This window comes from Aedes aegypti, chromosome 2 (assembly GCF_002204515.2).
Source record: "Aedes aegypti strain LVP_AGWG chromosome 2, AaegL5.0 Primary Assembly, whole genome shotgun sequence".
NCBI lineage: Eukaryota > Metazoa > Arthropoda > Insecta > Diptera > Culicidae > Aedes > Aedes aegypti.
In genome coordinates this window covers 464,551,856-464,579,532 of record NC_035108.1, presented here as the reverse complement: position 1 = coordinate 464,579,532, position 27,677 = coordinate 464,551,856, and the positions used below count along the sequence as shown (strand labels likewise).

The 27,677-nt window shown below is 37.0% G+C and overlaps 1 protein-coding gene across 3 annotated transcripts in view; it reads left to right on the top strand.

Annotated features, from left to right (window-relative positions):
* Positions 1-27,677, top strand: part of LOC5579519 (blastoderm-specific protein 25D) — a 99,554-nt gene that overhangs the window by 10,592 nt on the left and 61,285 nt on the right. For all 3 annotated transcript variants that reach the window (XM_021848238.1, XM_021848239.1, XM_021848240.1), the window contains exon 2: positions 55-910. In XM_021848238.1, the coding sequence (XP_021703930.1) occupies positions 586-910 (325 nt within the window). In that variant the 5' untranslated portion in view covers positions 55-585. The remainder of the gene's footprint in view (positions 1-54; positions 911-27,677) is intronic.

Below are 27,677 nucleotides of genomic sequence, written 5' to 3'. Positions count from 1 at the left end.
TTCGTAAAGCAAACTTTGGAACAGCCAGATAGATAATAATTTTGTCCCCAACAGTAAGGTGGAAGATCCCCCAAGGTGGAGCTTGCGTGCCGCGAGTGCCATTGAGTGGAGCAACCGAGAAGGAATGTCCCAAAGGCCATTGTATTGAGGCTCCCAAAAAAAAAAGTTTGGCCAATAAAACGTTAGTCGGCTGAAGCGAAGAAAAGAAGAGCGGAAGAGCAAAGAGTGCTTCTGATGTGCATGCCCTAGAAAATATCGTTGTCTGAGAAAATAGTGGTATTGTGTTATGTTCATTTTGTGACTGCCCCCCTCGATGATGGCCGCTATTTAGAAGAAAGGAAAAACGAACCGAAAAGTGAGGAAAAACGCGAAGGAAAATAAACAACATAAATATCTTGTCGTATGTTTGGTAATAGTGAAGTGAAGCGCAAGAAGAAGAGAAAAAGAAGAAGAAATTCGGACCGCGCGCTCAGTGTTGGAAATCGGAGTGCGGCGCGAGATTCGATTCGGCTGGTTTTGGCCTAGCCTTGTCTAGCCTCAGCTGAGCCACGAACGTATTTAAAGTAGTTCATCGAAGTGCGAAAGATGGCCCTTTCGACGGATCCGTACGAGCAGAAGCTGTACAGCTTGTTCCAGGAACACGATGTCCATTCGCGGGGAAAGCTGGGCCGGGAAGCGCTGTTGAAGCTGTGCAAGACGTTGGAGTTGGCGAAACCGACCGAGTTGCTGAAACGGCTGCTACGTGACGGCAGCACCAGTCAGGTTTCGTTCGGGGAATTCCGTGAAGGATTGCTGTTCATACTGAGCGGCGAGGAGCCGGAGGAATCGATGTCATCGTCGACGGCAACCGGGGCACCGGGCCAGCAGCAACAGCAGCATGACCCGCCACGAACGGTGCCGGGTCAGAAAGGTTAGTTGGCTGGTTGGTTTGGGTTTGGTGGGAACTAAACGGAACTGTATTGGATGTTATCTGATGCGAGCTTTTAAATTGTTAGGCAATTTCAATTTAAAAGTTCACATCAGAAGCAATTATAATTACATAAATAGGGAGGACTAAGACAAACAAATACTCAAACTTTTCCATCGTACAACCAAAGACTCTGTTAAGTCGCATGCTCATAAATTTCGCTTTAATATTGACAAATTGTTCTTGTTTTGGTACCTCACCTTCGCGTGTTCAACGTAGTATTTCTTCCAGCTTTCAATCATTTCTCGTTACGACGGCGTATTATATCGTGTCCAGTTTATTCGCATACAAATTCAGTTACAACAGTTTTAAATAATGCTGATTTACTACAGAAAACATTTTGGAATTATTTCAAATATGAACCTATTTCATTAGCTTAAGGCTTGAACGACACGTTGATAGGCAGAGCTAATTTCTATCAGCTGTTATCGCACATCTGCTCTTCAGATTGCATCATTATTTTTGTCTTCTTAAGACGCAAATATAAAACATAAATCAAAGTTCCTGATTTATTTTTGTTAATGTTTTGATGTTTACACCGTAAACAAGACCGATAAGTTCAAAAATTATTTTAAGTGCTAAATATGACATTAATAGACATTTCATTACATACCGTCGATGGGGGTGACAATGGGTCTAGGGGGTGAGATTGGGTCAAAATGGAAAATTATCATTTATGAAATATTACAGCTAATAACGCTGATATTAAGAGAAATAATCATTCATATGTTAGGGAAATATTATTACACATAATCCGTCACAATTTACATTTTTATAATTAGTAGTTTTTGTTCACTATAGCAATGAAATTGTATGTTGAAACTAGATAAAATTTACAACATTAAATTTCTCCTGTGCAAAGTATAACGCATTTACTTAAATCTCTATCGTTGTATTTGTAGAAGGTTGAAGGTCTTCTCATTACACTTCACAAGTATTTTCCGGAATCTAATTGATTTTTTCACAAAAAAAAAAAATATTTTTTACAGTACGGTGTCTAAAACATTGAAAATGGGGGTGAGATTGGGTCAAGCAAGATCGATAGTAAATGAAATTGCAAGACCACTTTTTTGACATTTTACGGTGCCGGGTGTTCTCTTTCCTCATTAAGATGTGTTTATTCTTTCTAAATACAGCATCTCTGAAACATCAAACAAGTCAACTTGAGGATTCCGTTCATTGAATAACAATGCAACGCATTTTGACAAGTTCTCAAACCAGCAACTGTGTTTCGTGCGCAGCAACATCGTAAAATTTCATCAAATGGATTTTTTTAAATTTAATTATTTATCAGTGTTTTCATATTATAGAAACATCTCACGAAAGTACGAATGAGTTGGATCGCTGAAATACCGGGATTATGACGCCAACATTTGCCTGAAATGTATTGATCGAGGAATGTCGCACCGAAATATAACTATTTGCGAAGGTTTAAAATAATCACTGTTTCAGTACACCTCTGGGAAAACTGAATAGGCTTCATGGCAATGGGGATGAGATTTTGAAGATAATTTGAGGGAAACAAACAAGAAAATTTATGTAAACTTGACGATAAATGTTCGGTCTCATATATTTTCTCATAGCTCTTCAAATTTTTGGTATAATCGTTCTTTTAAGTGGGTTTATCATACTTGTGAAACATCTTAGATATCTTTTCGTCTTGTTTGCATCATATGTCTTCAATATTTTTCGGCTGTGAATGGTTTTGCAATCATATTCCCAAAAATAAGTTATTTCAATAATAGTGACCAAATGTCACCCCCTCTATGGGGTGAGATTGGGTCATTTTTCATTCAGTTGTAGAGCCGCTGTGAATAAATATTTTTCAACATTTTTTTAAACAGTTGTTAATGTACCATCAAAGTACATACACACCAAATTTGAAGTTTATTGGAGCTAAATTGCGATAGTTATTCAATAAACAAATCGTACGAATGCCTTTTTTACCCATTCTCACCCCCAACGACGGTATCATAAGCAACATTTTTTTTTCTACTTCATCAAATGAGCTATTCTACGTTAGTATTATACTATCAGAATATAATGAAATATCAGAAAACAAAATTATACTACATTCAGTAAAATTATACTAAAGAAAAGAAAAAGTGTATGAGAATATATAGAAATTATGAGAATATAACCACAGTGTACAAAATACGAGACAACAAATTACACCGAAACCAGTGGCGATTCCCTAACCTCAAAATTTCAGCACCAATAATGAGTAGAGGTTTGTTAGAGAGGAGTATTCCAATTATTTTCTGTATGCTTAATTATCTAAATTTGCTCTTTGCTCAAGGTGAAACATGTTGGAATTTAAAGATGGCCGATAAATGCTATAACAATAATGACGTCACTTATTTATTTTTAAAAAGATCGATCTGTTTTTTTGTTTTCAACGTAAGAATAAGCTTTAATGAGCAACAATTCGCATATTGAATGCAAAACTTAAATTTTTGACAACAGCGCACTTCTTCGAAATAGAAAATTGACAAAAAAAACAAGAACAGCTCTTGAGAATGTTTTTTAGCTCAGGTTTTGCCAAACCGATGGTCCTTGGAGGAATTGTTCGAATATTCGAAGCAAAGTCTGATAAAATACATGCAATATCATTCTTCAACAGGAAATTCTTGGCATATTCTCAGTTACATACTTTAGCCAGCTTTTGACCTTAGGTAGGTATGTCTGTCAAGGATATCTGTTAATTAATCTAAAATGTCATGGAAAGCGTACTGCGATGTGTCAAACTTGGGTATCTGTTGTAGTACCAAGGGACGAAACGTAGTACTAGAAGTGGTACCCCTTCTGAGCCCGACTACTATATCTTTATTTCGTCTTTGGATGTCTTGCCAAAGTGAGTCCAGATTGTGTATCTTCTGAATCCTTCTTACTAACTAAAACTCTTTACTCGTGGCAACCATGAAGATGCAGAGGCATACTCGGTCCCAAGAAAAAATGAATATCACACTAGCATGCATTCCCTTCCTCAATTACCGTAAGGACTTGGCCGGTGCCGTTATTGACTTTATTATTTTGAACTCTCGAAATTATACACTGAACATGGTATGCTACTCCCTAGCTCCGTCTGTTGGTTCCTTGTGCAATTTTGATTATGATGGACAATCACGGAGTAGAAACTACGACTTGTCCGATCATCAATGCTCATGCTTGTTAAATAAAATTTAAATAAAAAATAGCCTGCAGAACTTCTACTAGTTAGAGTAAACATTATATGTATAAGCGTCTGGAGAAAATTATGTTTCTGAATAACTATCGATGGAATCTTATGTTTCGGCGTTGATTCCAGTATGAATCAATAGGTTTTGGAATAGAAATTTATATATTTCGAACGAAATTGAATGGATTACATGAAGTAAATGAAGGGTTGCATACCTCTAGGCATATGATATGAACGTTATACAAAAATATCTGATTATTGATTAAAAATTTGGCCCCAATGTGTTGAAAATAAAAAAAAATGATGGAATTGACAACTTCCTACACAGTGAAAAGTTAGCAAAAAATTGATTTCAACAAATTTTCTCTTGAAAGATCTCAACATCGCACGACCACAGCGTGAGGCAAACAGATGCAAGTTCAATGACTGCTAGCTGGTTCCTGCACTGAGTCAAACGTTAATTATAGAGCTGAATTTGATGTTTTCTCAAACGCTGCCTATTGCTTCTTCTGCTTCTGTGGCGGCGATGGTAATTTCGTGATTGTATGTATGTGACGAAAAAAATGCATACCGCAGAGCAAACACCCGGTCCTATGCTCAGCGGTTCGGGTTGCCCTCTTCGAAGAAAGATTTCATCGTTGGTAGGGGGGCTGGGGGCAAGAAGGACACCTTAAGATATATTGGTTCAAAGCATGGTTGATTAGCACAATTTTTGAAGATTATTCCAGTGTAGGGGCAAGCTCACCTCTTGTTCTAAATGATGTTATCGATAGATTTCAAAAATATAAGAATTATATGATGATTTGAGATTTTTGAAAATGTCCCTTCCTATGAGGTTTTCAAACGAGGCACGGGGCAAAAGTGCCACTCGTATGGGGCAAGAAGACCACCAGAGCAAAATGGCACAAATTTTGTATATTATTATTTCCCCGCCTAAACAATAAATTCTAGAGTAAGTAAAGATAAAAACTGAGGGCTAAAAATTGACTTATAGTTAAGAAGTAATTTTACGAACTTAATTTAGTTCTCATCTTATTTGACTGTAACAATAATAGTAAAAAATTTCGGAAACCGTTTTAAATGTATAAGATGGTTTATTTTGATTTTATTTAGTAGGAAACATTGATTAATGGCAATATTAAACAAGAAAAATAAAAGTTCATTTGATTTTATATGAGAAAATTGCGGTGTCCCTCTTGCCCCATAAGACATACTGTTTTTATATATGTAAAACTTAATGTTAAAAGAACTTTTTCGAAAAAAAATTCTCACAGCTATATTCAACAATTGAAAATCATCAATACTGTGCGGAAAAAATAAATATGTTTTGTATTTATTGGGAGTCAAACCTTGTTTTCCAGTCTTACATTCTTATAATATTCCGCATTTTTTGCGTTAGTGAGTTAAATACATTTTTTTTAATTTTTTGTACTAAATATTTTTAACTGGAATATTTACACAACCCTCAATTAGTACTCAATTTATTCTCATTCTGCGTTAAACATCAAATAATTGATTTGAACTACGTGAAATTAGAGGTGGCACTTTTGCCCCGGGTGTCCTTCTTGCCCCATGTCCCCCTACTCTCACTTTCATTCAAACGAGACGTGATGGCGTAAATTAGGTCGACTATTTTAGTTGATTGGATGAGGGGGTTTCGTGTCTCTATTTTTGAGTTTCCCTTCTGAAGGTTCGCTGTGGAAAATTTATAGAGACAGTTGCTTGTCCTTTAAAATATGATAATAAATCTTCGAGCTGTTTAGTGGAGTACTTATAAGTAAATGAAAAACCGAATTAAGTACTATACCACCATATAATTCCACTTAGGCTTACCAGATGGTATCCTTTGGGAGGACATGTCCTCCGGTTTGATGATTTGTCCTCCCGTCCTCCATTGGGCTGTAAATTTTTTCCTTTTTCAAATCGATGGAGTACTAAATTTCACATCTATCAGTTTTCTAATTACTTATTCGTTAGAATCTCTTTAGCTATTTTATATTTGACTAAGGATAAAGAATGTTGCCTGAAACTCAATGTTGAGTTAGATAAGTTTTCATCATTTTGTGAATTTTCAATTAGGTATTTGAAAATGTTTTAAGATGTTTGATATGTACATTTTTCAAGATTTTAGAATCGGATATGAAACAGTATTTTTAGTTTAGTTTTCTAGAAAATCTAGAAAGTTTAGTTTTCTAGAAAATCTCTTTATCGTCACCTCGTTCTGCATATTCAGTTAAAAAATACTTTTTGGCTATTTGAATAAATATTTTTACACATAACTTACGAATATATTACAATTACTTATTATAGGGATACAATAAGCAAAATTGACAACCAAATTAACCAAATTAAAATTTGGAAAAGGGAAACATTATTTTGGGCGATTTCTTATGGATATCTTTTTCAAAGAGGCACAAAATCATTGCATCTTTTCAACAATGTCATAGAGTAATAAATAAGGGCTTGAGTGGAAAACAAGTCATTAAACAATATCAGAGATCCTTATCGAAAAATACAATTCTTAGGAAAAAATCAAAGAATGATCTTATTAAATGAATCACTCATGTCTTCGAAAACCACAGATCCAAAATCGTTGGATTATAAGAGTAAAATAAAATATTGTTTATAAGGTTGCCCCTAATTTAAGGTGAAGATAAATCGATCCAAACCTCAAATTTTCAAGAGCACGGATCTGGAGAAGTAAACATCCGTTTAAGCTGAAAACTTAATCGACTGGTCACTTGCTGGTGGTGATCAAATGATGTGTTTGGTTCTCCAGATCCGTGCTCTTGAAAATTTGAGGTTTGACTTCGATTCCTTTTCACCTTAAGTTCTGTATCTAATAAAGAAGAAATATAAGGTTTGTTTGGTTGTGTGACTTTTTGCTTTAGACAAGTCCGACACCTAAGTATTTTATTTATTTATTTATTTGTCTTCAATTTTAACCGTACGGACAGATACACTTAATACAAAGACAAATTAAAGACCCCCATGTCCCTTGCTGTTGCCCAAAATTTTATGGCTCATAAGGTAATCTAGAAGTGTACTGTGATCTGTCAAACTTGGGTACCTTTTGCACTACCGAGGGACCAAATGCAGTACTAGAAGTGGTACCCAATCTGAGCCCGAGTGGGACGGACCTGCTTAATATCTAATTCTACTTCTTAACATGGATTTCGACACATTAAAATCAAAATTTACAAACACTTCATTAAAACGACGACAACAAACATCAAACGGGTTATTCTGACCATAAAGCGTACGGTGAACAGGTAAACGTAGAAATTCTATGTGTCTCGTTATTCTGATTGGAACATCAAAATTAACTTTGTACAATAGCATAGAGCAATATTGTGTTTTAAAATATCGAAAACGAAAGGCCGTTGCAAAAGAACCCTCCTGCTAGCCAACGCAGTCAGGTGCACCAGGTTACAGTCGGATAGGATCAGTCCATGGCAACCGTATAACCGTCTGGGATCACCTGAGACGCATTCAAATAACTTTCGTTAACCCTGCGAGTTCAATAGTCTATGATTTATTAAAAACTAATTAATTTGGCGTTTAATTGGTACACATTTTAACAGAATTTTCGTTACACTTTTTTATATTAAATTTAGGGGAGGGACGAAAGCATGTGTTATTATATTTTACTTATTTGAAAAGAAACAAAAAAACTTGATTGGTTGGAACATCATAGAACACTCTTATTCTTATGCCGACACTTACAGTGGCGAACCATCCAAAGTTTGTTGAATAAAGTGAATTTTTCGCAAGTCTACACTTGTAGTGTCGAACCATTCAAAGTTTTTTTTTTTATCACAAAAATAAAGGTAAAAAGGGGTGTTCTGAAAATAAAAAAAAAAAGTGAAACATAAATAATTCATGAATCAGAGTTTGTGTCGACACTCACAGTGACGAACAATTCATAGTTTGTTGAAAATTCATATTTACGTCCCACAATTGTAACGAATAAATGTGCAGTCATACATATTTTATAGATTAGAAATAGTAGCATGAAACGAGCTCACCAATTGATCCTTTATCCTTCACTGTGCAGCCACAATCCACTCTCAGCCTCACTCGTTTGCTCGGCTATATAAAAGCACTCAGAAAAAAAAGGCGCGCGACCCGAAAAGGAAAAAAAAACTTGGCTTTCTTGACGCACTGCCCAGCAGCAAGCGTCAAGGTCAAAGGATCAAAAAGAACTAACCGATCACGCCACTTTTTCACTTACTAGACCGACGCGCGACATGTTTGATCCTGCCCTCGTCGCTGGCCCCCGTAGGAGCAAGCGTCAAGGTCGAAAGATCAGACAGATCTCTTTATTTATCCAGCGTGGTACCAACAACGTAAATACTCATTACTCAAAGACGGCTGCACCAAATTGCTTCATTTTTTCACAACATGCTCTCATTTATGTATAGTGAATATCGGAATACGACAAAAATTCTGTAGCCTAAGATGTATACGTGGGTTGTGGTTACGCGTCGGTCCCCCAAGGAATTTTGGAATATCTCTGGATCCAGATAACCAATGATCAATGTTGGCATAGATTCTAATACTAGAAGAGTTTTTTGAGACGTTGTGAAAAAATTGTGTAAAAATACCGAGAAACAAAAAAGTTATAGCGATTTGTTTTTTTTTCTTGCGGTCAAAAATGAAGCTGCCGGTAGAGGGGTTAAGGGACATTTCAGTTTTTGTTTCAAGACGAGGCATTCAATGGCTCCATCTTCAAGGTTTATTGAGCATGTGACACATCTCACGCAATAAAGAGTGGATGACCAGCCTGTTTCTTTGTGGCCTCTGAAATAACCCAGGAATGACCACCGCAGAAACTCGCACGTTTTGAGGGACATTTTCGTCTTAGTTCCAAAACGAGACAAACGATGGCTCAATCTCCATGATTTTTTAGTCTTTGACATAATGCTCAAAAAACAGGGGGATTGAGCTGTCGAATGCTTAGTTTTGGTTCGAAAACGGAAATGTTTTACAATGCGGGTTTCTTAAGTGTTCATTCCTGGTGTACTGCTGTGTTCAGGGTAAGAGAATTCAAATTGACGTAAAACGTGCACCTGGATCCGGGCTTTTGGGCTAAAACTTAGTGGTCCCATATTACAGGTTTCTCGGTGCTCTAAAATGACCAGAATAACCATGCATTCTTTTGTCAAAATGCATCCGAACATCGGAAAGAATTGAACACTATTCTATTGGTTTTGGGGCATAAATCCGTGTCATTTCATCGAACTGTACAGATTGACCACCTTCCGGGACTCCAGGAATCGGTTCCGCATGGACCATACTACACCGAATTTTTCATCCATTAACCGAATAGTAGCGATGTGAATTATATATACAATACTGCGATGGAAACTTACTTTTCGGATGTTCCGGGTTTCTGGAACAAGGAATAACTAAGTGATTTGAGAATCTCTACTCACAGTCCACGTGAATACCTATTCAACCATACATGAACGATTCAGATTACATGTTTGGTTGAAAAACTACAGGTTGTCAAAGTAAGGATCTCCAAAGGGACATTTTTCAGATTTAGTAGGTTCCTGGCAGTGTTGTGAAAAACTCAATTTCTCACAACTCACGCTTGAGATTTTTCATGCGTGAGTTGTCAATCATGCAACTCAGCAGTCAAAAAATCCTGGATGAGTTGGCTCACCTTTTTAACTCATTGTCTCGTATTTCCACAGTTTACTCACATACGGCAATAATTTCTTGTTAGTCTGGTAAAATTATGTTAATCCTTTCTAACGTAAACAACAACATTCGGGTTTCACGAGTTTTTGCCGGGTTTTGCGACTGAATCATTTTTTACGGTTTGAGTTGATTGAGTTGATTTTGCGTCAAAATCTCAAGCGTGAGATTTGCGAAGCAGATCTCTAATGAGTTTGCTCTCACGGGAGAGCGTATTGATTGAGATTTTGAGTGTGAGTCTATCAACACTGGTTCCTGGTGGCCACAGTGACCAAATCCGGATCTCCGGGAGGGTTTCTGTAACTAGACATGTGTGCCTTTTATTTAAATCCCAACAACTAAATTCGTTTTTTTTTCGAGCTGTTTGTATTTTTGGGTCGAAAACGATCCTAAGTCACAATTTGTAACTTTTTTATGGAAGTGGTCATTCAAAACATTTGTTTACGCAAAAATAAAATTTCCCACAAAAAAAATTGTTTTAATTTCTAGGCTAATCCAAACAAAAGTTACATTGATTTGAATTTTAAAATGGGTCGAAAAAGACCCAGGGTCCTTACTAAGGTTAAGTAAGTTCTTGTGAATCCAAACTACTGCACGATGACTTGGATAATTTTGAATAGTTTTCAGTTTTTTCTGCCAAAATTTGTGTTACCGTCAAACCGGGCTTCTTTTGACATTATTTCCACATTCTTCAACTTTGAGGATTCGTAAGTTTTATAATTATGGATAGATATTGATAATTCTTGCATATATTTAAGTTGTATATGTTCGTAACAGTTGCTTTTGCTTTTGCTTCTGCAAACCTTGAGCGTCTGTACTCCATGTTAGGAGCGGCTCACAACAGCGTCTGTTCCCCATGTCAGGGGCGGCTGATCATCGTCCGAGTGCCAGAGAAGGACTCTAAGCTAAACTGTGCACTATGGTCCTCCGAACATTTAGGGGGAATGGTCCTCCGGAAATCTAGGGGGTTGGTGTCAGGCCCTGCAAGCCAGCCGTAAAAACACATCAGCACAGGAACGTCAACGAGAGAATACGGACCGGAACAATCGGCAAAGACCACAGCGACGGAAATGGACTAGCGATTGGAAACTCGGTACGTGGAACTGCAAATCTCTCAACTTCATCGGAAGCACACGCATACTCTCCGATGTACTGAAGATCCGCGGTTTCGACATCGTAGCGCTGCAGGAGGTGTGCTGGACAGGTTCGATGGTGCGAACGTTTAGAGGTAATCATACCATCTACCAGAGCTGCGGCAACACACGTGAGCTGGGAACAGCTTTTATAGTGATGGGTGATATGCAAAGGCGTGTGATCGGGTGGTGGCCGATCAACGAAAGAATGTGCAAGTTGAGGCTCAAAGGCCGGTTCTTCAACTTCAGCATCATAAACGTGCATAGCCCTCACTCCGGAAGCACTGATGATGACAAGGACGCATTTTACGCGCAGCTCGAACGCGAGTACGATCGCTGCCCAAGCCACGACGTCAAGATCATCATAGGTGATTTGAACGCTCAGGTTGGCCAGGAGGAGGAGTTCAGACCGACGATTGGAAGGTTCAGCGCCCACCGGCTGACGAACGAGAACGGCCTACGACTGATAGATTTTGCCGCCTCCAAGAACATGGCCATTCGCAGCACCTACTTCCAGCACAGCCTCCCGTATCGATACACCTGGAGATCACCACTGCAGACGGAATCACAAATCGACCACGTTTTGATCGATGGACGGCACTTCTCCGATATTAACGACGTCAGAACCTATCGTGGCGCTAACATCGACTCTGATCACTATCTAGTGATGGTGAAACTGCGCCAAAAACTATCCGTCATCAACAATGTACGGTATCGACGCCCGCCTCGGTATAACCTAGCGCGACTGGCCCAACCGAACGTCGCTGCCGCATACGCGCAGCATCTTGAGGTAGCGTTGCCGGAAGAGGGCGAGCTTGACGAAGCCCCTCTTGAGGACTGCTGGAGCAACATAAAAGCAGCCATCAACAACGCAACCGAGAGCATCGTCGGGTACGTGGAAAGGAGGACATGTAACGATTGGTTCGACGAAGAATGCAGGCAGGTTTTAGAGGAGAAGGATGCAGCGCGGGCTGCAATGCTGCAGCAAGGAACGCGACAAAACGTGGAGCGATATAAAAGAAAACGGAAGCAGCAAACCCGCCTATTCCGGGACAAAAAGCGCCGCCTGGAAGAAGCGGAATGTGAAGAAATGGAACAGCTGCATCGTTCTCAAGAAACGCGAAAGTTCTACGAGAAGCTCAACGCATCCCGAAAAGGCTTCGTGCCGCGAGCCGAAATGTGTAGGGATAAGGACGGAAGCATCTTGACGGACGGACGTGAGGTGATTGAAAGGTGGAAGCAGCACTACGATGAACACCTGAATGGCACGGAGAACACAGGCGACGAGGGTCATGACAGCGGAGGAAGTGACTACGTCAGCACGGCGGATGAAGGAAACCAACCTGCCCCCACATTGAGGGAAGTTAAGGATGCCATCAGCCAGCTCAAGAATAATAAGGCCGCTGGTAAAGATGGTATTGGAGCTGAACTCATCAAAATGGGCCCGGAGAGGTTGGCCGCCTGTCTGCACCGGCTGATTGTCAGAATCTGGGAAACCGAACAGCTGCCGGAGGAGTGGAAGCAAGGGGTCATATGCCCCATCTACAAGAAGGGCGACAAACTGGAATGTGAAAACTATCGTGCGATCACTATCCTGAATGCCGCCTACAAAGTGCTATCCCAGATTATTTTCCGTCGTCTATCACCAATAACAAATGAGTTTGTGGGAAGTTATCAAGCTGGTTTCATCAACGGCCGCTCGACAATGGACCAAATCTTCACTGTACGGCAAATCCTCCAGAAATGCCGTGAATACCAAGTCCCAACGCATCACCTGTTCATCGATTTCAAAGCGGCTTATGATAGCATCGACCGCGAAGAGCTATGGAAAATCATGGACGAGTACAGCTTTCCCGGGAAGCTCACAAGACTAATAAGAGCAACGATGGACGGTGTGCAGAATAGCGTGAAGATTTCGGGCGAACATTCCAGTTCGTTCGAATCCCGCCGGGGTCTTCGACAGGGTGATGGACTTTCGTGCCTGCTGTTCAACATCGCGCTAGAAGGTATCATGCGGAGAGCCGGGTTCAATAACCGAGGTACGATTTTCACAAGATCCAGCCAATTTGTTTGCTTCGCGGATGATATGGATATTGTCGGCAGAACATTTGGAACGGTGGCAGACCTCTACACCCGCCTGAAACGTGAAGCAACAAAAGTCGGCCTGGTGGTGAATGCGTCAAAAACAAAGTACATGCTGATAGGCGGAACCGAGCGCGACAGAGCCCGCCTGGGAAGCAGTGTTACGATAGACGGGGATACTTTTGAGGTGGTTGATGAGTTCGTCTACCTCGGATCCTTGTTAACGGCTGATAACAACGTTAGTCGTGAAATACGGAGACGCATCATCAGTGGAAGTCGCGCCTACTATGGGCTCCAGAAGAAGCTGCGGTCGAGAAAGATTCACCCCCGCACCAAATGTACCATGTACAAAACGCTTATAAGACCGGTGGTCCTCTATGGACATGAAGCATGCACCATGCTGGAAGAGGACCTGCAAGCACTTGGAGTGTTCGAACGAAGGGTGCTTAGGACGATCTTTGGCGGAGTGCAGGAGAACGGTGTGTGGCGGCGGAGAATGAACCACGAGCTCGCTAGGCTCTACGGCGAACCAAGTATCCAGAAGGTTGCAAAAGCCGAAAGGGTGCGCTGGGCAGGGCATGTTGCAAGACTACCGGACAACAATCCTGCAAAGATGGTGTTCGCGTCGCATCCGGTTGGCACAAGAAGGCGGGGAGCACAGCGAGCGAGGTGGCTTGATCAGGTGCAACAAGATCAGGAGAACGTGGGCCAAAATCGAGGTTGGAGAGACACAGCCTTGGACCGAGTAAATTGGCGTAACATCGTTAACGAGGTTTTATCAAATTAATTGATGTAATACCAACTAAATAAATAAAATAATGTTCGTAGCAAATGTGCAAAATATGAGGCAAACCCATTAAAAAAAAAAAAGAAAAACTGGAATAGCGAAAAAAGTGTGTCCTTCAACACAAAAAAGGGGCTACTTCGGACATTTTCAGGAATTTTCACAATTTGATAATAAAATGCTTTTTTTTCTTATAAATTTCAAACTGATTCTATAGTTATCGTCTATTGTGATGATTTCGTACGTTTTTTTCATTGATAAACATAATTTAGAAAATTGCAAAACTCGAAACAATTACACATATAAACAAATTTCAGGGAAACATGCTATTCTCTATTTTCAGTTTGCAGTTAGAAACATAAACTTTCAACTTCCTCTTATATGGAACTATCATCGAATCAATCAAATGCTTGATTTTTAAGTTGACACAAACGAACGATGTAACTACTAGATACTGCGATGATTAAAGAGTTATGTACAAAAACTGTCTTTTCTATCCTAACTGTTATATAAACGATATATAGAAGGTTCACATTAATATCTGTAACTTAAAAGTAATTTTCATTTAAAACGCAATCTATGAAGTACAGTTTTGCAGGATCGTAAGGAAGTAAAAGTTTGCTTTTGTAACATGCTTTTAGTTTCTTAGCAGTTTAGAGCTGATTTAAGACTAGTTTATTTTGGCAATTAAAGGATGCAATTGTTTTGTACTGCAAATTCATGTAAAATATGACGTAACATATTTTTTTAGAGATTATATTGTGAACTTGCCTTCCAAATATTAATTTTAATTATCCAATGTTGTAAAATATAAAAACTTAAACATTGTAATAAAATAAAAATCGTAAAAATAATAGCTTTTGTCAATAATTTTAATAAAACATCAATTTTAGGCAAAACACCATCAAACATTTTTATGAAACATGACGATTCGATAGTTTTGTGATGTTCCCAATAACTTTCCACGACTTAGGAAAAATTCAAACAATGTTTGCATAGCTAATTATTTATATCTTGTGAATAATTTTTCGGTCTTTTTTGAAACGTTTTCTTGTGTATCTTGTTATTGTTGATGTTGTTCCGAAAAAAAATCCATGCCTAGTGGTAGAGCATACATTGATTAGCAAAAGTGTTGAATATACAAAATTGCTCAGATTAATATTTATGCTGCAAATACATTCAAAACGTGAGTGTCCAAAGTAGCCCCGTCTGACGGTATTTCTGAAAAATGTTACATATTCAAGGTAAAATTTAGTAAGAAAAATTCAAAAAATGTTTTTGTCAAAATACCTATGTTGTATGTTTTTTAGGAGGTAAGCCCAAACTTTTGGAGAAAGTGTAAAATTACCTTTCAATAAAATTTGATGTTAACATTCTTTTATAAACTAATCGAAATATGCATTCCTGAACCGATTCTGCAATATATCGAAATTGTCAATTTATATAGAACAACCCTTAAAAATCATACTGAATCACCCAGACAACCAAAATGTACGTATAACGAAATCGCCTGGAGGCTTTGCATGTGCAACATTTCACTTATAAGATGTCGCCTTCTACGTACAAAAGTGGAGGCGATATACGTGCATTGTGCTTATATTATGTGATGAATAATAGCATACAATGCGAGTGTATAAATTTTCTACCAAACTAACCTGTGATCTTATGCGACTTGACTTATGATAACAAATGTTGATCTGACAGCTGCCTCGGATTGATTCGACTTACTTTGTACGAGTGTACGGAACGAAACATAATGTACTAATAAACTCAGAAAAAAAGCATTTTATGCGAGGAAACTCATGAATCTGACGATTTTATCCATGTAATAATTTGTATGAATAAACGAGTTATTACGTGAACTTTTATGCGATTTCTGGTTGTCTGGGCAATTAATTGTTTAAACAATTTGAACAATAAATATTTCTATTTTTTTGACCAACTTTAGTTGGGAGCGAGTAAAATGCTTCTATTTTATGTCAATATGAACACTAGTTGATATAAACAATTGTAGATATTACCTACACACCAGAATAATTATCCTCAGCCACATAATTGAGACGACAATCCTAATTGAATTATTTTCCAATGGCTTATGGACAGATACTTATATCGTTCCATTATGTTTCGAACAATACCAGTCAGACAGTATGGCTCTCACAGATAGTTTGCGATTTTGTCATTACATACGCGAACACAAAGCTCCCAACCATGTTCAGTAAACAATCGCATTGTTTCACCCAAAAACCTACATGTATCGATGAACGTGAAAGCAACACAAAAACAAAAACCTGAAACAAGAGAGTGAGTAGAGTAAAATGATCGATATAATTAAAGACCTAAATGAAGAAAATAGCAGCTCCCTAACTGAGCCAAACAGCCAATTTGGACGGCCAAACACTAACCACCGATGCTTTCTGATCATTGCTCAGTCAATAAGATTCCCGAAAAGTATAATTTTCATGAAAAATTGATTGATTTGTGCGGCCATGCTGTCCAGCTTTTCGCAAAGTTGCTTTCCCAAGCGGTTACTGAATGATGATTTTCGACGTATTTAGCTAACTATCCCGGGCAGACGAAAATATCAAAACAAATATCTCGAATCGAACAAATTTTGATCTCATTTCAATCTGATATTGAAAAAATATTCAACAGTTTGGTAAATCTCACAGCTGAAGTTATGTACACAAGATCTAAATTTGTTCTTAGAACCGAAACAAAACACATTGGCGTGTTTAATGTGACATCTCAGGACAGTTTCTATGTTTTTATATTCTTCGTTATTGTTGAATACTTTTCCATTCTCATTTTTGATATTATTCATGACCTATATCTCTTATCTCCAACAAACTAATAGCTGATTATAATTTTCAGTAATTAACTTGTGAACAATAAATTTTGATCTTGTTTAGCTTTTTGCGTCTGCTCGGGATGCTTTGTTCAAAAAATAATGATGCAGCTAAGTTTAGAGGTCATTCGTATGAGCTGAAATCGAATCGGTTTTCTTGTTCAATAGGTAATTTAAAGAAAGTATAGGAAAACGAACTAAAAAAAAACAAAGTTTTGCGAATAGGATGGAATTGCTAAAACGTCCCAGCCCAGGTGTGGCTCGAATGTGAATTGGAATGGTCGTTTTTTGCATTCGTAGGAAATTGCCCATTATCTAATCAGCACCAACAATGGTCATGCCGGCTGGAGCTGACGGTTGAGTTGGGTAAAAGTGCAGTAATTTCCGACAGTAGCCCAAAACTGTTGCACGAGTCAGTGGGACCTGGTTGCTATCACATCCCGAAATAAATATCAATTCTGTATTGTTTACCTGAGCAGGAAAATAGAGCGATTGTTTTGAATTGTGCTTTATCAATATTGATTGATTGATAAAGCACAATTCTATAGAATCCTATCCTATAGAAACTTCAGTGGATAGAAGCTGATAAAGTCTAAAATTTATGATCTAATTCACGAATGGTCGATGTCATCGTTTTCTTTATGGCATTAGAGTAAACACTCCCTTTGTAGAGGTGGAGGGTTCTGCCTTCTTTTGAGCTAACAAATGACTGTGTTATATTTTTGTATGATGTATCATGCGAAAATAATTTAAAAAAATATGAAATTTGATCGTAAAGCTATTCAAAACAATTATTTTGTTTACAAATTTTGCTTATTTGTACCTATTGTAGTGATTCAGCTCAGTATTCATTGTGGAAAGCCCCATAAGAATTTAATGAATTCCATCAGTGAAGTAGGCCGTCATTGAACTTTGTACGCGACATTGATGAACGTTGCTTAGTCATCCCACAATTTCAAAATAATATAAATCAGTTGATTTTGCACAGCCATTGCTGAAAAAGTATCAACATATTTTTGGCATGTGAATGAATGCAGTGACACTTTACGAGCTGCAATTTCATCATGGCTGTCAAAATGAATGACGGGCTACGGGCTTTAAAGGAACCATGCTGAAAACATACCTCCACTGGAGAAACAGTGTTCCTATTATTGATTCAAGGATTTTCGTAGAAAATTTCTATAATTGTGATTTTGAAATATTTAAATGATAGAAGGATTCAAAATATTTCTACTGATATGATAACATCACATATTTCATGAATTTATCAGCATATTAACACTGTTTTTCCATAGGTGATCCAATAATGGTACACTTGCCCTATATGCAGGGTGGCCGGGAAGAGCGGCAAAAAGACGGGAATTTGAATCCCTCGGAAAAAAGATGAAAAAAAAAACGGGAATTTGAGATGATCACTGGAAAAATAATTTTGAACGAACATCTTTAAGCTCTAAATCGACAAACCACCAAAAAAAATGTGTATAAAGTTAATGATGTTGCCATCAAGCATTTTTTAATCTTGGGCAAATAGCACTTTAACATTAATGATTTAACTTCTTGAAGGAATAGTCTACTTTGCTACACTATACTTCTTAGAAATGTTTCACTTTTCTCATTAGTTGGCATTGTTTCGAAATATTTTTTTTTTCCATCACTACCAGGACTTGAATTTTTCTCTAACTTATCAGACGATGGGGCCCAGATAGCCGTAGCGGTAAACGCGCAGCTATTCAGCAAGACCAAGCTGAGGGTCGTGGGTTCGAATCCCACCGGTCGAGGATCTTTTCGGGTTGGAAATTTTCTCGACTTCCCAGGGCATAGAGTATCTTCGTACCCGCCACACGATATACGCATGCAAAAATGGTCATTGGCATAGTAAGCTCTCAGTTAATAACTGTGGAAGTGCTCATAAGAACACTAAGCTGAGAAGCAGGCTCTATCCCAGTAGGGACGTAACGCCAGAAAGAAGAAGAATCAGACTCAAAGTTTTGAATCAGAGTTTAAAAATTTGTTGCAGAAAGTTTAAGCACTCAAACATATTGGATTCATAATTTTCTTTAGGTTATGAACAATAAATAAAAAAACCCAAATATGCTTGATAACAATGCTTTATTTATGAGAGCTTCTATTGTATCCTTAGTTATTAAATCGACTAGAAATATAATAAGTAAGGTGAGATCCATGCTTCAACATGGTGGCTTTGTTTCATTCATACCTCAAACTTATTTGTTTACGTGAAATCTTCATTTACAGTATTGGACAAAACATTTCGATTTTCCATACAAAATGACCTCCTTTGATAAACTATATCTCAGTTATTTATGGACCGATTTGAATGAAATTTTCACAGAATATCAGACATAACTTGAATTTGAACATATATTTTTGAGTGATTTTTCCAATCACAAGTTGAAAAGCAGTAACGGTTTAACTAAAGTGAATTTTTTGCCGATTTTTTATAATTGACATAACTAAACACAGAGGCGTCGCGTCCACATGTGCAACATGTGCACTGCACAGGTGGCAAATCGTTCATCATAACAACCTACAATTTCTACTATTATTGAAGTACGATTCTTTAATTCTCTCAATAAAGTTTAGCCTATTTCAATTATCTTTATCATTGATTATCGCAATTTTCACCTTTCAAAATATTTGTTGTTATATTTTTGCTATTCAATTTAAATGCAAAAGCTGTTTGGTGCGGCGCGAGATCTGTGCCCTAATTTTCCCTACGCGCTCAGTGCGATGCATGCTACGCAACACTTAGTTCCACGCTACACGTTGCTGCTGTGACGATGAAACCCAACGTGTGCACTCTCATCGGGAGACGCGTTGCCTTTCGTCGTACACACAATCCTGTATATGTGGTAGAATGTTTTTTGCACTACAAATGCCAGTGTGTAACTAGCCAAAGCGTCAACTCTGGCCGGTGCACTATGGGCCAGAAAACAAAATTTCGCGACCAAATTCCAAACACCTACAAAATGGACAAAAATGAACCTAAGAGTAATACAAACTTGAGGAAGCATGAAAATGTCATGTTTGAGATGACTTAGATGCATTTTGAATTGAATTGAGAATATTTATGAGGATTGAGAGTATTTGGGAAAATATGTTAATTAAGGCATTATTAATTCAAATTCGCTCATACATCATTTAACAAAATATATAGTACATTTTCAAAGATATGTTTCAAACATTTCAAAGTATTTTGAAGATACACTGTTAAGTTTCTCATAAATGTTAAAATTGTATGCAAAATGTGATCATAGTTATCATAGTTGTTTGGAATGCATTGGCAACTGTTTATTTGATGTATTTATTGGTCTTTCACCGTACATTTGTATGTAATACACTATTAAAGTTTTATAACGCTATATTGTTACTGTGCATTACCTATGGAAAAGCCTTACAATCATCAGAAAGTTATATAGATATGGTCCAAAATTTAACAAGATAATATGAATCACATATTTGTATATGATATGCTGTTTTAAAATGTGATACTTCAAATTGTTTGAAGCGTTTCAATCAAAATCACTTTAGAAACATTATTGTCAGAAATATTTTTGCTGTAATGGAGGCCTAACTTGATATGTTAAAACATCAGAACATCTGGTTAACCCAAGCTTATGAAATCCATTGTATGATTACGTGGAGCAATTTCTTATATAAGAAACGTGAATTGTTGTCCAGATCTCGTATTAAATTGATTTTAAATTGAAATAAATCAAGTAGAATTAAAAATCTTCATTTCTTTTCGCCGGAATAAGATGATTGTTTCATGTACAAATGAAAAGTTCATCTGATTAAACTAGTAACATTCTCCCGACAACATTACGCTTAAATAGTCGCTTAAATTTCTGGCAGGAATTTAAAAGGATTCAAACGATTTGTTTGACGTTCTTCGTTGATGGCCATTGACCTGGCTATATGGTGCTGTCTTTTTTATTTTTATTTTTTTTCAATCGTTTATACTGTTTTTTTTTTGATATTTCAACGTAGTTTAGGAAGATAGTACAGGAGGTTGCCTAATTATTTTATAATCTATAAGGGAAAATCAATTCACTCTATGTGAACCATCAAACTTAGAAACGGGCAAATTTTCGATGTTTCTACTTATATTTTTTATAAATTTTGTAAAATATTATACCAATGATTTAATCCTGGTTGAAAAATAACCAACAGAGTTTGATATTTTTCAGAAAATTTCCACTAAATGTCTATATTATATTGAAGCCACTTCGATTTGAACAAAAAAAACATAGACACATAACAATCTCAGCCGTTCCATATTTCTTCAAAAATCTGTTTTTTTTTTTTAATAAATCTTCGAGCTGTTATTTTTACATGGATGTTGTCCAGAAACTAAGCATTAGTCCCTATATCGCGATCCTCAAACAGATTCCTCAGTTGTGGTCTTATCATATCGTACAAATCATAGCCTCAGAGAAAATTAGCAAAATTATTAAATTTTGTAATTTTTCAACCGACTCAACCCAGATTTCTGGATGTCACCTAGCTTATGAACGGAAACTTGCTCAAAAGTAGTGGATTATGATTGCTTTAGTTATTTTATACCAACCAAACTTATTTAATTTGTGATTGTATGAACAGCATCGAAGTTAAAAATATGGGGTTAAAAAATTGACTAAATTATCGCATGTACTTAAACCGATGTATCTCGGCCATCCGCAAATATATGCAAAAACTTTTGGTAGCACATGAAAGACTGGAGTCTAGGCTTCCACCTCATACTGGTTGTAAGCCGAATACGGTGGAATACCTTAACTTTTAAGGTGAAATAGTAAAAATATAGTGAATATTACTGGTTCATTGTAAAATCAGTGCTAAAATTTAAAATGAACTTTATTTTTATACCAGACATGTAAAATGCACTTTATTTGCTTTCCAAAAATGTGCTCACAATAATTTTTCTAGCCATTTTTCCCCTCAAACCATATTTTCTTAAGATAGGGTGAAATTCAAGTTTTACAGTTTAGACAATATTGAGCCTCATAAAGTGCAATAAAATAATGTAATTAATCAAATAAGACAGTTGGTAAACAATCACACATGTTCTCATTAATGAGAAATTCATCTCAATAATTCATTTTATTGAAAAAAGGTTTTTGGACTTTTGTCGCGAAATTTTTATTTCTGGCCCATAGTGCGGTGCACAGTCTTGCCACATCAATCTGTGTGAGCGTGCGGTGAGGAGACAAGAGACAAATCAATCCACGAGAGAGATCCATTTTGCTTGCTCTCTTTTTTCCTTCACGCTTTCAACATCACCACGCTTGTGGTGTGGAGTACTGTCGTGATTTTTTAGACGGCTGACGGTAAGAAGTTTCTGTAAGTTTGAGACTCAGGGCCCGCGCGTTTTTTTTTGTACAATACTGGTTGAGAACCTCGCTTCCAGCGTACAGGATTCTACCCCATTACCCCGAATGCCATTTCCCCGAATCCCATCACCCCAAATTCCATTACCCCGAATGCATTATTACCCCGAATTCCATCACCCCGAATGCTATTTCCCCGAATTCACAATTATCTTCACATGATGATATTGATGACATTTCCCAATGATTTTGAAATTCGGGGTACTGTCATTCGGGGTGATGGGTCGTTCGGGGTTTTGGAATTCGGGGTAATGGCGTTCGGGTTAATGGCATTCGGGGTAATGGGATTCGGGGTAATGGGGTAGAATCATTAGTTAGAATCCAGTGCTTTATAAATCGAAACTGATGACCCGCATAATTTGAATTATTTTCATATGCAATTTTACAATTTCCCCATAATGATGAGTAATCGTTAAAATTGAAAAAGTGAAACAATAAAACTAAACAACCCGATCAGCATCTGCAATCATAAATATTTTTAATCAACTGAAAGACTAGAAAAAAATTATATTTGAAAACGAAGGTTAGTAAAGATTGATTATAAATTTTATTACCTTAGAAAAAAATGGTTTGAATCCAAGGTGTACCTAATAATGACATATATAAAATGGCACTAATGTTGTTTCCGTTTTTAGGAACTGGATCGGTTATCAGCACATAAATAAACCAACGTCAAGCAAATTGTAGTTCGGTCGAACTTGAATCGGGTTGGGGTTGAAACTGTGGTTCAGAACAAGTTGCGCCAGTTCCAACCTAGGTTCAAAAACGAATTCGACATAAATTAAAAGTGCACAGGTTGATAATTAGGCCACGCGACGCCTCTGACTAAACATATTGAAGGAATAGCTTAATGATATCTTCAGCAAAGTTGTAGATTTTGGCGAGATGAATAAGTTTGCTGAAGACAGTTTCTGTGTAGGGCTATCAGATTTTGAGATAAAAAGTTTTGAATTTTTCGTCGAAAATTACACTGTAGTCAAACCGTTATTCTTTATTAACTTGTGATTGGAAAAAATATTCGAAAATATATGTTAAAAATCAAGTTATATCTGATGTTCTGTGAAAGTTTCATTCGAATCGGTCCATAAATAACTGAGATCTAGCTCACCAAAGTTGGTCATTTTGTATGAAAAATCGAAAAAGTTGCAAATGTTTGTTCAATACTGTATATGATGAAAAAAAAATCGAAAGAGTGAGAGTTGATATACTTTCAAATAGGGTAGTAAATGGCATAGCCAGTGGCGATTCCCTAACCTCAAATCTACCTGTTCCACGAATAGAAATTCTTGAATTTCAGCAACAAATTGGCATGTAATGAATAGAGATTTGTTAGAAATTCAATAATTATCTTTTTGATTTATAATCTGAATTTGCCGAAATAGTCATTTTTAGAGTCGTAGAACAGGTAGAAAGTGAGGTTACAAGTCGCCACTGGGCATATCTATATACATGAAAATGGAATGGTGTTTGTATGTCACGAGTTGGCTTGAAAACAGGACGACCGATCTGAACAATTCTTTCACTTTTGTTTTCCTCAAAGGCTCCGACGTGTTTGAGTGGAATCATATTTTTGAAAATCTTTGAGGAAACGGGACATGCAAATTTGACATAAACTTCGTGATTTTTTTTTCAAAGCCTCTACGGCCTTCTGGGCAACACAAAGTTGTTGATAAATATAGGTGAGTCAAAAGTGTCATGAATATAAATCGTCGCTTTGGCACAATTAAGGGGGTTTGAAGCAAAGGGATGTATAGTATTCGACAAAACATTTGCAACTTTTTCGATTTTCCATACAAAATGGTCAACTCAGTTGTTTATAGACCTATTTGAATTAAATTTTCACATCACTTCAGATATAACTTGAATTTTAACATATATTTTCGAGCGATTTTTCCAATCACGAGTTCATAAGCAATAACGATTTGACTAAAGTGAATTTTTTGATGAAAAATTGTAAACAATTTATCTGAAAATAGGAAAGCCCCACACAAAAACTATCATCGGCAAACTTATTCATATCGTCTAAATAAACAATTTTGTTGCAGATAATATAAAGCTGTTCCTTCAACTTTTTGAGTTACGTAAATTATCAAAATATGTAAAAAAAAATTACTTTAAACAGACCGTTACTGGTTTTGAACTCGTTATTGGTAAAATCGTTCAGAAATATGTATAAAAAAATATGTTATTATTCAAATCAGTCTATAAACAACTGAGATCTAGCCTACCAAAGTTGAACATTTTGTATGGAAAATCGAAAAAGTTACAAATGTTTTGCCCAATACTGTAAGTGACTAAAACCTTGTTTAGAGATAATCGTTTTTTTTAAGTTTTTTCAGCTATTTTTCATTCCTCTTTCATTGCATGACAGCCAATAAAACAAGCCAATCTTCTACGAATAATATTATTTGTTTTATATTGGACGAAAAATCACCTTAAAATACCGTTAAAACCTTGAAATATATTTCGTTTGTATACATACAAACGTTTGTATATATACACAACTGAAAAATCGTCCAAAGAGTCACTATTTTGCGTTTGAGGCGGTCAAATAAAAACCAAAATGGATATTTGGTGGCTACATGGTGTATATGTCAACTACACAAAAACTTATTGATAATATTTTTAAGTAGATGAAATAACCGAATTTAGTACTATACCATTTAATTCCACTAGAGTTTGTATCCTTTGACAGATACGCGTATTTCGACCTCAACTGTAAGGCCGTCTTCAGTGTCGTGTACTAGACTCGCTTTTAATAGTTATTGATCCTTTCAACCCCTGCCTAAACAAATCGCTAACATTTCTGTACTAAATTGCAGATAAATTCCAAATTTGTTTATTTTTGTGAATGGATCGATTAAAGGGACATGGAATAAGGGATGGGGTCAAGTCGATTACGAACATGATTTTGCTTCCTCATAACTTCATACTGTCAACTTTCCACATCCGGATGTTCTACATCTCGATATATCTCCGTATGTCGATGTTTTAGTCGGTCCCTTCATTCTGCATACATTTTCACTCTCCATATCTCGATATCCTCCTTATCTCGATATCTTCCTATCTCGATGTGATTTTCATTTCCGATTTTCTCTCTGTATGTCGATATGTTCATTATCAAAGGTTACTAGACTAGATTTTAGCGATTCAAAACAATTTGCGCAGGCGAAATGACGTCTGTTTGTTTTCAATTTTCCAGGTAACGGAGTGATTTTCAATCTAGTATACATCAAAAATTTGTTCTATGCCTCGATCTCTCCCTATCTCGATGGTCCCTTCGATATCGAGATGTATAAAGTCAACTGTATAACTGAAGAATTTCAATGGACTTTTGCACATTTAGTCTCTGACTTTTAAATCAATTCGTTCGCTAAAAATAGAAGTGATGTTCATAAAAATCTATCATTGCAGTAAAATATTTTTTTGAAATAAACATTTACGATCTTTTTTGCCATGAATAATTGGGATAAGTTGATGTCTAAGGCAGTCTTGCATTGGGTGTCTGAGATGATTCCTTGACGCAATTGCCAATCAATGGCCAAAATTGGTTTTCCCAATGGCCAGAACCTATTGTTAAATATTGGTTTGTTTCATTGCCAAAGTTGTAAAAAATGTAATACTCATTTTCGGTTGAAATACATGTCCAGACATGAACTTCCGCTTGGAAAATCCCATTTACAGGAAGTCTAGCTCATCCTATCGATCATAGCGAAAACTGCACTTCATTAAACATTATTGTTTCACCTGAAAAAAGGTCTTCTCATATGATGTAAATTTTCACTCGTGGAATTTAAGGTTTTTATGACTGAAACCATGGTAGCCATCCAAATGGCCGCAGCTAATTCTTCATTTAGCATTTAATAGATTCCGAAAATCATACCACAACCCGTTCAATTTCAATGGTGCTCATTTTACCATTCTACCCACACTTCATGTTCATTTTACCCCCAGCATCTGTTCATTTTACACCTCGTATATGTTAATATTACCCCCATTATTACCCCATTATATTAAACTTACTCCCGAGTGTATGTTCATATTACCATCGTTACATATTTATTTGACCCACATGTTTGAAACATTAACTCTGTGGAACGAAATTTTCAATATAATAATAATGTTGATAAAATTGTATTTCCATCACAATATTTCATCTTGTTGCATTGTCTACACATCCTTCTTCAATTCTGAGCAATTTAGGAATAATCTGACAGCTCCCTAAGCAAGAAAACATGAAAATTGCTTATGATGTTCATTCTACAACGAGCTGTTAATGATTATTTTCACAAAAGAGATATGATGTTCAAAATTAACGAATTTTACTTCAAATCAGGCATTGCAGAACTCGCTCTCATTTGATTTTGAAGCACTATCAAAGCAAGCGAAGGAAAACATCCCGTATGTTCGGTTTATGATCGACAAAGTATCGCAAGTTGTAACAAGTCTGATAAATAGGGAAAGTGTACCAGTGGCGAAATAGGGAACCACTATGGCCATAACTGGTACACCTACCCTAGTCTGATAAGAGAGAGCGATGATAAATCCATAATAAATCTTCGAGCTGTTTAGTAGAATACCTATAAGTAAGAGTCTAGTACACGACACTGAAGACGGCCTTATAGTTGAGGTCGAAATACGCGTATCTGTCAAAGGATACAAACTCTAGTGGAATTAAATGGTATAGTACTAAATTCGGTTTTTTCATCTACTTGATGATAAATCCATTTTTCTCACTTGTTTACTGTTGGGGGTAGATGTTTTACTTTACTGGTACGATAAACAATTCCCGAACTTCCGATAGCAATATTGTTCCCCTGGTTTGGAGCTTGTTTAGAGGGGTTTTATCATGCACTGCTATCCCCCGATCTGATCAAAGTTGTAGCACTATATGATAAACAGTCTCTCAAAATGTGCTGCATGTTATGATGGTTACAGAGAGCGATACGTGAGAGATTCTCTCAATTTTCTCAGGATTCAATCCCTGCTTCAAAGCATAGTTCTAGAGACTGTAGAGCTAATCCAAAGTAAGAACTCATCAAATCATGTTGATGTAACTGTGATAAATAAAACCCTTCATCTATCTGCATAACGATTTCCTGACTACGCAACCGTGCCGAATACATAACATTGCTCAAAATCAGCTTCCCAGTAGCTTGCTCGTGTTCCGAAAATGCCGAAAATGGGTCATCAAATTGAATGCTTCGTTGTGCACCTGTTTCGATCGATTTCAGCCATTCAAAACTCTTTTTTTTCTGTTTGTCCGATCCGACCGAGGCAATCGTCCCTCGCCTTTATAGATATCAACAATCAACCGAATGGAAAGCAGAATTAGGTAGGGAGGGAAACAGTGGAAACTTAAGTGCGATAAGAATCAAACGTGGCTTTCCGTGTTTACAGTCAATAGCCGTCGTCGTCGTTTGCGACTGATGGTCATTTCCCAATCGCAATTCGTCAGTCAGTCAGTCAGCAATCGCCCAAGCTTTTGTTTCGCCCAAAAACGACGTTCATTGTTGACAAAGGTTCATTGTTTCGCACCACAAAATTAAATTTAAAGTGGAGAGCAAATGCTTA